Genomic DNA, 12115 nt, shown 5'->3' on the forward strand with positions numbered 1-12115 from the left:
CTGTATCTATGTATAAATGTGTATAGAGAGCCTTAATCAGTTGTTATAAGAGCTGGGAATATTTTAAATCTTGGATTTCCATAATTTCCAAAAAAAAATATCCTGAAATTGCTGTTTTTCCCCAGCGAGCTTTAGAATTTTCCAAGTTGTGCTGTGTTCTATCTTAATCTTATGTTAACCTGTAACATATATACTGATATTTCCATGACTTTTCACATCTCAAATATATATTATTTATTTTTTTAAATGCAACGCTACACTCACTTAGGTATTTTGCATCTTTTTTTGAGCTGAGGCCTGAAAATAGGCCTCGTTTTTAAAAGGTTTAATGACCTCTCAAAATTAAAAATACTCCTAGGAGCACGTCGCACACACACACACACACGCACACACACACACACACACACACACACACACACACACACACACACACACACACACACACACACACACACACACACACACACACACACACACACTTTATTATTAACACATATATACATATATATATACACACATATACACATGTATATATATATAAACAATGTTTATGTTAGTGTTTATGTTATTGTTTTTTAAACTTTCATGCCAATAAAGCAAAATTGAAGTGAGAGTGAGAGAGATTTGTTTAAAAACATTAAAAAAAACCATGAAAAAAAACCATGAAAAAAAACCATGACAAACCAAACAACACACTGACTCTTTAAAATGTACCTAAAAGGAGTGTTAAATATGAAATTGTCTCCAGCCACACAACATATTGCTTTTTTATAGCAGCATCTTTTAAAAATAAAATCATCCATGTTGTTCATATTTTAAAAAAAAAAATCGAAAGTCAACCCAAACTCTGGCTTTGACCAGTGAAATGAAGACAAGAAGTGCTTCCTGTCCTGTCCTCCATTCTGCTCTTCCTGCTGCTGTAGATCAACAGTTTGCCTCTCCAACAATGAGGTTGAGCAGCTGCCACTTTGAAGCTTAACTTTGTTGTAACTGACTCCTTAAATTAAGGTAGTCTGGGTCCACGTTTCACTAAACCATCTAAAAACATCCTGCAGTGCATTAAAAAGGTTAGAGTCTTAAAACAGTGAAAATCCATCTCTATGGTCTCACAGAATGGACATCGACTGGAAACAGTGGGGTTAATAACAGAGATAAAAGCAGTTAACAGCACCATGTAAAATCCTCCAGTTCTCCTTTAAAATAGGTTTATATAAAACTCTCCAAACTGGTATCACACCAGTGTCCACGTCCAGTTTCTGTCTCCACACTGTGTCAGCTCTACCGTTTAGTTTGCTTTTGTTAAGCACTTTTACACAATGTGTGTAGACAGTTTATCCCTTAGATGTGTACAGGTCCACAAGCTTAAAGTCCGTTCCACTTAATAAGGGTCCTAAGACCCCATTCAGATTTGGAACAAAACAGTTCTGGAAAGGGGTCAGTCGCATCAGGAGTTTCATCTCCTTGCAGCATCTCGACCTCCTCCTCCATCAGTCTCCCTGCCCACCTGCTCAGGATACTGCTCTGCCAGATGGACTTCAGCCCGAGAAGAGAAGCCACTGCAGGTGCGTCAGTCATTTGCTGTTGGACCTGTGAGATATCTTTGGACAAACTCTGCTTTAAATGTGTACCAGACCCTGACCCCCCTCCTCTTTAGGTAAAAACGGTATACTCTGAGGGACCCAATGCAGCCTGTCCCAGAAAAAGTCTACTAAGATGGCCTGTAGTCTGTGTGAGGCCTTTAAGGGGTTCCATGCAGCCTCTGCCACAGAGCAGAAGCCATCAGATTGTTAAAGCCTCCTCTGCCTTTACTGCTCATGTGTTGCCGGGTGTCTTCCATGTCATGTGACATAATGATTAACAGAAAGTAAAAGGTTAAGCAAGATTATATTTCGCTGTAGGGTTCTTTCCTTAATGTTGTTGACACGGAGCTGGTCAGTGGCTAAAACAAGCACTTTTAGTGGACATAAACTGATGGTGAGGAGGTATTACATTACAGCCCATTTAGCGGCTGCAACAATCTCCCTCAATACTGCAGAAAACCCTAAATGTATTATACCAAATAGTCAGACACACAAAAACAAGGGAAAATATGGTTGAAAAATACCAAAGTGACCTCTTAAGGTCAGTAGGTCTGTTCAACATGTTAGTTCAGCGGAAGACTGTCAATGAAAGTGTAAGTCCTCGTCCACTAATAATCAGGCCTCATGTACATAGACACACTGAATGGAAATCTAACTTTCATGGTATTAACGGAGTCCACGCATTCTATAACCTGAAGAGTACTGGATTTGTGAGGCGGACACTGAAGTTTATATTTGAGAAAATTCTGCAATGAAACATTTTTAAATACAAAGCGATTTTTAACAAGTTTTTGAGAGAATAGTATAAACAACCACTTATCAGCTGAATTCAATAAGATGAATTCTGCAGCTCAGGTTTTTACCTGAACACCTCTCAGCTGACGATGAACACCTGCACACTCTGACATCACAGCTCATTAAAATGTTTGAAACTATTTCATAAACGTTCAATAGGCAGCTCTCTTGCATGATGTCATTTTTATTTTTTACATACACACCTATGTTTTAACATTTTAACTGGACAACAAACTACAATAGCCACTGCATGCAGGTACCGTCACCTTCCTGAAGCCAAACAACTACTTTGTGGAGGGTAAAGTAGATTTTGGGTAAAAACAATGGAAGGAAAATAAATTCCAAAAGCAGCAAATTGATAAAGTGCATATCTTCACTCTAAAAGAATTGTACGGCAGCCTTCTGCTCACTTGGCAAGACACAGTGTATGGATATCATTTACACACTGGACAAATTCAGGCACATCTACTGGTTTTGTCTTCTTCAGCACTTTCCAATTGTTTCTAATTGAAAGGCAAATTATTAAATTACATTATATACACATTTTAGAAACCAAGAGTACAATTTAATTTCAAAAATGGGAACTGTTGGTGGATTTGGCCACTCTTGCATACGGCATCACATGTAGTTCAGATTCCTTCCTCTTCCTTTTGAAATTAAATCATACATGATACAGTATGGACAGAGACACAGCTCTGCTTGGCCCACATCTTCATTCAGTGCAAGACAAAAACGTTCCTACGCACAAAGAAAAGGTCTGAGTAGTGATGATACACAAGACGCTGAGGAAGGGGATTAGGAAAGAGGGTGTATTAGATATGTATGGGAGACAATTAGGGCCACATGAAAGACATTCTGAAATGATTTTTTAGTGAGAGAAGTCAGGAATTAAATCTGAAAATGAATTTGCACACCCCCATTTTGTCCCAGCATACCTGACATACTATATGCCCTCCGACCTACACACTGATGTGTTGAAAATGTACAATATTTTGCACATTGTTTTACATGAACACATTTCTGATGAGATTCCCTTCAATTTGGTCTTTGAAGAATAGTGACCTGCGTTTCTGCTAAGTGGGCCAATTTACAGTGTAAACACAAACTACTGCTTTCTGGGACATTTGACTCTTGTGTCAAAATAACCTGACATAGCTTTGGCATTACTGTACTGTGTTACTTGGATGGAGTATGCTGATACACCTCATATGCTCTAGAGATTTGGGGATGCTATGAGTTCTATTACCAAAACGCCAATCCAGGAAGAAGTCTCATTTCTGCTGTTCAAGTCAGTTCCTTGTCTTCTGTAGCTATGCTAACTCCTTTATAAGAGAGGTGCAGTTAGAGAATCAGACTTGTGCAGACCAAACCAACACTCAATGTGTCCCAAGCATGATGCATCTCATTCCTCTGTGGCATAGAGTTGATGCTCTCTACCCCTTACATTAACATTCAGGAGTCTAGAATTCACTCCTTCGTTGTTTAACATGGTACAATCTGTTCAGATGAGGGCTTAATATCTGGTTGAGATGGTATCTGGATCAGTTCCAAGTGCTCCTCTCAGTGCTCATAGACCTAAGCTTCAAGAGTGAAAACTAGTTTTCCTTCTTGCCGCTCTTTCCCAGTGACAACCTCCAACTCCACCAAGATCATTTCTGACTGCTCCATTTTCAAAATAAACTGCAACTGAAAGAATAAATGAAGATGCATTATGCCGCTATCATAACATAATTTCTCTCATTCCCTCATGTGGACTCCCTTTTACTTCAGCATGGCACTTGCCCAGTGTTCACAATGTATATACAAAATCAAATCTACACAATTTAATATGGCAGAGTTCACTGGAGTCAAATATAAAGGACAGTGTGGGAGTTCTGACAGAAGCTGGTCACTGAACAGTGTCAATAAAGATGCAAGGACAGCTGAGACTATACTACTGCTCTGGGGTCAGATCGATCAGCCAGGTTCATGCTCTTTTTTCATATTACCACAACTGAACATGAAAAATGAGCATCAGGAAATACACTAAGGGGAGGTTGAGTTCTGGAGTCCGTGGTTAAATCCTTTTAAATCATGTTGTGGCTTGTTAAATAGCTAATGTACTTTAACTCTTTATTTTTGTGTGACAAGTCACCAGCAGACTACAGGACTCCCACCCTGAGTCCATGTATCCTTATCACAACCACTCCTATCAGATCTGTTTCTCCTCTTCTGTACACAACATTGTGGAGGATTTCCTCTCATCAACTTCACAACACACAGGTGTGTGGACGGGAGGGAAAGCTTCAGCAGGTGTACCAGGTGTCCCTCAGGTGGATGCTCTGTGTGCTTTACTTGCTGTGGTGGAGGTACTGCTGGGTGAACATGTTGAGCTCGCTGTCCAGCCAGCCCGCCTTGTTCCTAACACAACAAAACACACACATTAATATCTATATGTATGAAATAAGGTGCATGTCTGAAAGAGCTATAAATACAAGTTAATGACAACTGTGCCGTGTAATTGGCTGTACTAATTTAAACAAGTAATCACAGAGAGACTAAGAGGCCACCAAAAGTCTTCTGAACCTAACCGCTTCTTAGCAGGTACACATTTCACATTGTAATGGTAATTTTTTTTACGTAGTGTGTATGTATATATATATATATATATATATATATATTTACTCAATATATTGTATCCATGCATAAGTCATTTTGCTCTGAACTTTGTTGAACTTCACCGTGTCTGTTGTGCAAAAGAAGGATTCTCCCTTGCCTGTTCACATAGATAACTAACTGTGTTGTATGAGAATGTTCCATGCCGAGGCCTTTGGGCTGCTTGTTTTGGTTGCTGGCCGTTTGTTTTCACTTGTTGTTCCCATCAGTCTGAGACCAAAAGTCTGAGACTGAAATGTCTGTAACATTGGCCATTGGCCCCTTCCTTTGCTCATTCTGTATAAAGAAAGCTTGTTCACTTTTTTTCGAGGTTCTTCCTCACTGAGACTGTACGCATTCTGTTGTGATGATTGAACCTTCTCTGTGCAGAGAATAAATACTTAAAAGACAACCTGGTTTTTGGTATTATGTATTTCAGCATGGAATGACTCACGCAAAGTGGGTATAGGAATATTTTCCACCACAACATACAGCCTTTCAGAACCTCTATGTTCCTAGTCCACAGTGAAATATGAGGCCAGCATTTTCAGATCCATGCACTCTGGCAACCGTGTTTAAAAATGTACGTTTTTTTCTATCTTTGGGAGTTGTTTTGGCTTAGTGTGGATAGAGGTCCAGTACAGAGAGGAAAAGTAGCTTCATACATGCATCGGAATTCTGCAAGTCTCTTCTTGCATATTTTACCTACTACCTATAGCAGGCATTTATCCCACCATCTCACATGCCCCAAATACTCAAGTCATACAGTCTGGCACAGATTGAGGTCTGTTATCACTAATATACAATATGCTGACAGTACAAACATATGGTTAACACCAAGAGCCTCTACGTGTGGTATACAATGTCCAGGCTGCTCATAAAGTAAGTAGTATGGAAGAAGTAAAAAAGCATCAACCAATTGGGCATTATTAAATGAGACCATCAGTCTATTTCTAGAAAGTTATTCTTATCATGCTATGGCAACATGTACATGTGCTATCATGAAGTTCATTACATTTTTTGTCTTAATTCAACGTTTTTTCATGTTTAATACTGAAGTACATATGGCATACGATCACCGCCCACGGCCGACCATCGAGCCAGACCAAACTCCACCGGACTTCCTCAGGATGGAAGCTAAGCTAACCCAGCTAGGCCCTGAGGCTACTAAACTAGCCTCAGGGCTGCGACTGATGTTCAGTCGCAGAAAAGAAAAAGATGAAATAAGACTTTAGGCGAAACCAGTGACAGGAAGTGGGTGACTATTAAGCCCACATCTTCATAGAGACCTGGCTCTGTCTGGGCATCCCGGATCAAGCAGCACTTGACGGGCAAATCTCAGGACAGAGCGCAGCACTCCTGTGGGACGAAGAGGTAGACTCTATGTTTCCACCAATGATGCTTGGTGCTCAAACATATTGAAAGTTAAATCAGATGAAATCATGCAGGTTCACCAGTAACTCCTTCAGCTCAGACTCCATTGGGGCCCCCAGCTGAGACCACTCTACCGTTTATAAACAGTTTTACTGTTGTTAAATGTGCCCCCCCCCATTTACTTCTATTCATTAAGACTTTTGTCAGTCTTTTGATTTGATTTTTTGAGGCATGCAAGATGTCAAGGTAAGACGAGCTTTCTTAAAGTATTCAATGTAACGCACGGTGAGTTCATCAGTCATTTTGTGGGTGTAGTATTCCTTTGTGGTTAGCCCCACCATCTGTATGTATATGTACGCTGCGTGTGGTGAGCTTCTTACCGCAGCAGCTTAGCCTTGCTCTGTAGGCTGTCCAGCAGCTCGATCTTGCTGTTCATGTCAGTGATCTCATCCTCCAGGTTCTGACGGGTGACGTCGACCTGCTGGCAGAGCTGAGCAAACACTCCTGCCAACTCCCTTTAACAAGCGACAGAGGGGACACAACCAAAATAGGACAGCATTACAATAACAAAGAGATTCTTCACCGTCTTCATAACAACCCCCCCACCGTTTTATTTCTTAGTCGACACCATTTTATCTTATTCCGTCTGTATTTAAGAGTTTTCATGTTGAATTGATTTGAAAAGCGTTACATAAATCTGATGCATTATTATTGCTCACTGCTGGACTTGGTGGCTGCAGTTGGATCCAGTGTAGCTGACGATGAGCTGAAGCTTCTCGCTAGCGTAGTCCACAAACTGTCTCTTGAAGGCTCTTTCCTTGGCCCTGGTGGTCCAGGTGAGCCGCTCGTAGATGTAGAGGAGTCCGTACAGACCCACTGACAAGGCGATCAGACGCCAGCCCACTGCTTTCCAGACCTGAACACACCAACTAAGCTTTAGGTCTGGCTCAACGGTACCCTTCTACCTCTCATATCTAAACACACTGAAGCTGATCCAGCTCTGTCAAGACTACTGTTGGATGATGGGTTGTCCTGGTGTACAAAAGCTACTTGAGGGTAAGGACTTGAAAACAACCAAGCATGGAGAAATAAGTCAATATCTTGAGTCTTCATAATAAATGTCATAAGATGTGCATTATGGAAATAAAATGTATATGATGAACTGAATGTGAAAACATGCATCATAAAAAAAGAATATAAAAAAACACCAAGATCCACCTTCTAGCCTTTCAACCACATCTCACTTTGTCCTCTTTTACACAGGCCTTTATTGTGTGTGTCTGTGTGTGTGTGTGTGTGTGTGTGTGTGTGTGTGTGTGTGTGTGTGTGTGTGTGTGTGTGTGTGTGTGTGTGTGTGTGTGTGTGTGTTTTTACCACGCCGCCAACCACAAGGACACCCATGGAAGTACGGGAGGTAAGGGATGCGAGACCAGTCACCATGGAGACCATCAGCTCCTCCTGGGTCACGGAGCTTTGTGGGAATGGAGGCATGCTGGTGCTGACTGGAGTCAGGGCCATTGGTCGAGGGACCTGCAGTGAGAACAGAGCTGAGAACAGCACAGAGCATAGAAGAGACTGGCTCTAAATGCTACCGACAGTTCTGATCCAGCACAATGCTACAATGGTTCTATGAAAAGTGAAGATATGAGGTGAAATCCAGAGCAAACATATTACAGGTTAGGGTTAGTGAACATGATCTCATTTCTTTGCCCTGGTTGTGCCTATTACAGCATCATCCAACAAAGCCTGGTACAGTAGCATGGACTGTTTCAACTAGGGATGTCACAATATGAAATAATCATATCACAATTATTGTCAGAGGAAATATGAATCTGAATATTTCGAATACAGCTAATGAACTAAAGTAGCCTACTTATTATCCTCATCAACTATATCCAGTTAGTTTTTATAGTGGAACATTTGGCTACTTCAAACACAATGGCTACACAGAGAAAGAGAGAATGACAGTCCTCCTCAGCCGGTAATATGATATCTCTGTAAGATCCCCTTACGTGTACACTTTTGAAAATAATTGTATTTTTTGTCTGCATCTGCCAGTGAGCTATCATAACAGAAGGCATCAAAATAATTTAATTCCACTACAACAGAGATTTTCTGCAATTAACTGGGTAAATATGTGTGTACAGTTGAGGCCAAAATTATTAGCTCCCCTTATGAAATTAGACAAAACTCTTGATTTCTCCATGGAAATGACCATTAACAACAAGTGTTTATAGTGCATTTGTTTCCAAAATAACAAAGACAAAATGTCCACTAAGTTTGATTAGGATATTTTATTGATACACTGAGTTGAAACAAGAAAAGGCAAAAATGAGACATCCAAAATTATTAGCCCCCTGGCCATTAATAGTCAATAGTGTACCCTTTCTGAGCCACAACTGACAACAACCTCTTAGAGTAGTTCTTTACTAGGTTGGCGGCACAGGTCTCCTGAGGGATTTTGGCCCATTCTTCCATTGCAAATTCTTCCAGCTGGTCCAAATTGCGTGGAGCATGGACATTCACTTTGAGCACCCGCCACAGATTCTCAATAGGATTGAGGTCTGGGCTCTGTGCGGGCCACTCCAGGACCTTGGTTTTGGTATCCTTCAGGAACTGTTGGACCAATTTCGATGTATGCTTTGGGTCATTGTCTTGTTGGAAGACCCAGCGACAACCTAAGGATAGACTGCGAGCAGATTTCTACATATTATCCCTCAAAACATCAACATCATTTTCTTTTTTCATGATGCCATGCACCCAAACAAGGCTCCCTGTACCTGAGGCTGCAAAACAGCCCCACAGCATGATGCTCCCACCACCATGTTTAACTGTGGGAACTGTGTTCTTAGGGTTGAAGGCTTCTCCCTTTCTTCGCCAAACATAAGCAACATCCATGTGCCCAAAAAGTTCCAGTTTAGTCTCATCAGACCAAAGCACAGACTTCCAAAACTCATCTTTACCTTTCAAATGTTCACGAGCAAACCTCAGTCTGGCTGTGATGTGCCGCTCTTTGAGTAAAGGGGTTCTTCTGGGACAATGGCCCTGAAGCCCACCACGATGGTGAGCCCTCACAACTGTGTTCCTTGAAACATCAACTCCAGAAGAGGCCAGGTCAGCAACAATCATCTTGGCAGATGTCCAGGGCTTCTTGCTGACATCTCTGACTATTTTCCTCTCAAGAGTTCTTGAAATCTTGCGCTTACGACCACGCCCAGCTTTGTTTCTTACAGAATTTGTCTCCTTGTACTTGGCAATGATGCAACGTACAGCGGTTCTAGACACTGTGAAACGCTTGGAAATGGCAGTACAGCCTTCCCCCTTATCATGAGCCTCCACTATCTTCTTTCTGAGCTCAAGACTGATTTCCTTTGTCTTTGGCATGGTGAGTAAAAGTAGTCCCTCTCAATAATGTGTTAAAGTGCCCTGTTCCTTGGAGTCTTTTTATGCTGATTGAATGCTCAGGTGTTGTTAGGAAGCTAATTGACTGCACAGGTGTGGCTGGAAAGCTAATTGGTTAATTAGGTGTGTTTGAAAGCAGAAATTCACATGGGGGGGTAATATTATTGACCACCCCATCAGGGGGGCTAATATTTCTGACCACCCCGTTTTTCACTATATTTGATATAAAGCAAGCCTAAAAATGTATTTTATATTCCAAAATTTACCAAAAGCTACCAAATAGCACTGGTGAATGTTTGATTATACCAAGTTTTATCAATGCTGCAAACATCCATAATTCCTGGGGGGCTAATAATTTTGGCCTCAACTGTTTATCATATGACCAATCAGGCAAAATGAGTTAATACTAATGAACAAGTGGTATTCAACAAACCGAACAAGCAAACCTCATAGAAAATAGAGATTTAGAAGAAGAATCCAAAAATGCTCTTGCATAAGGTGATCTAGAACCCATTATGAAGGCCATCTGCCAAATAACCTGTAAGAATACTGTAAATATGCTCTCTAGAAGCTCAGCAACAACATCCAGGAGCTGTCTCACTGATCTGGTTCCTGCATGTGTTACCTGGTCGCTGTAGCCCATTAGGGCCCGCCTGGTGTTTTTGGGCCCAAGGAAGCGGTTCACCACCATGGTCCAGCCCAGAGAGAAGTGGAAGCTGATGTCCTCCTGAAAGTCACTGCAAAGCTTGTCACAGGCGAGGTCATAACTGAGGCTGAAGCACTGACGAGGAACCAGCTTATCCACCTGCTCTCTAACCGGGTTGGGCAGCAGAGGCTTCAGACCCTCTACACACACACACACACACACACACACACACACACACACACACACACACACACACACACACACACACACACACACACACACACACACACACACACACACACACACACACACACACACACACACACACACACACACACACACACGTTATAACTAAGCACAGATGTCAGTGACACATAGTGTGTGGCTACATACATGTTCCCACTTAAGGATACTACATTGATAGTAAACAGTGTTACATGCATTATGCTCATAAATGTGCAGTGTAGACAGGGGGATGTTTGTGGACGGTTGTCTCAGGTGTAAACATGAGGAGTCCTACCGATCATATCGGTGTGTGTCGCCTGCAGGGCACTGGTGATGGAGGTGGAGCATCTCTCTGACATGTTCTTGCCCAGACCCTCCTCTATGTGCCGATGGAGCTCCTAGAACAAAACAAACAAACAACCAAGTGAAATATCAACTGCTGCCGTTTGGTTTCCTTACATGTACATCCACACTACTGCTGTGGCAGAAGTGCCAGACCACTGAGCCAGACATTACATTACATTACAGTCATTTAGCAGACGCTTTTATCCAAAGCGACTTACAATTGAGTATCTATCTATACACCGTAGGCACAGCTACAGGAGCAATTTTGGGGTTAAGTGTCTTGCTCAAGGATACATTGACATGAGACTAGTGGAGCAGGAGCCAGGGATCGAACCGTCGACCCTCTAATTGAAAGGCGGCCCTGGTCTCCACTTAACCACGGTCACCCCAGACCACCTCATACAGACATAGGATGTCCATCACAGTTTGTAGAAGAAATGATGGCTACCAATACCAATCATCATTATTGCCCTTTATGCCTCCTGGCATGTAGGGCCGCAACGAAAGTCTTCCACCCCCGTCCGTCACTGGATGGTGCCCCATGAGTGTGGTTTAGGCTCTGCATCTCCTTCTCCACAGTTCTTCTCCATGTGTTTCTTGGTCGGCCTCTTTTTCTTTTCCCTTCTGGTGTCCAGTGTAAGGCTGTTCTTGTAATATCAGCAGGGTCTTTTCTCAACACATGTCCTATCCATCTTCTTCTCATTAGGATGGTCTCCATGCATTCTTGTTGGCATTTGTCATTCAGTTCTTCATTTGAAATGGTGTTTGGCCAGAAAATGTGCAGTAATCACCTTAAACTCTTTCTGGGGAAGGTTGATATTCTATTGAGATCTTCTTGTGTCATTCTCCAGCATTCAGAACCGTACAATAGGTTTTTATATTATTTATATTTGAGTTTGGTCTTGGTGGTGTACTGCTGTGACCTCGATATGTTATTCAGTACTTTGAAAGCGTTCCTTGCCTTATTAAGACGATTCTTGATGTCTTTATCTGTGCCCCCATCGTGTCTGACAGTGCTGACCAATTAGTGAACTCGTCAGTTTTGGGAAGATCTTCTCCATTAACCTGAAAGATCATCTCCATAGTCTAGATCTTCAAGTGATGAAAAGAGAGA

The 12115-nt window shown here is 41.8% G+C and overlaps 1 protein-coding gene across 3 annotated transcripts in view; it reads right to left on the reverse strand.

The window, feature by feature from the left end:
• Positions 1–2541: 2541 nt before the first annotated feature.
• mfn2 (mitofusin 2) overlaps positions 2542–12115 on the reverse strand; it is a 42551-nt gene continuing 32977 nt past the window's right edge. For all 3 annotated transcript variants that reach the window (XM_068732601.1, XM_068732602.1, XM_068732603.1), the window contains exons 13-18: positions 10952–11054; positions 10411–10631; positions 7758–7913; positions 7103–7299; positions 6764–6898; positions 2542–4775 (exon numbers count right to left, since the gene is read on the reverse strand). In XM_068732601.1, coding sequence (XP_068588702.1) covers positions 4706–4775; positions 6764–6898; positions 7103–7299; positions 7758–7913; positions 10411–10631; positions 10952–11054 — 882 coding nt within the window. In that variant the 3' untranslated portion in view covers positions 2542–4705. The remainder of the gene's footprint in view (positions 4776–6763; positions 6899–7102; positions 7300–7757; positions 7914–10410; positions 10632–10951; positions 11055–12115) is intronic.

Source organism: Cebidichthys violaceus, unplaced genomic scaffold (assembly GCF_023349555.1).
Source record: "Cebidichthys violaceus isolate CVI_PGR_0920_01 unplaced genomic scaffold, fCebVio1.0.p SCAF_6, whole genome shotgun sequence".
In the NCBI taxonomy this organism is placed as follows: domain Eukaryota; kingdom Metazoa; phylum Chordata; class Actinopteri; order Perciformes; family Stichaeidae; genus Cebidichthys; species Cebidichthys violaceus.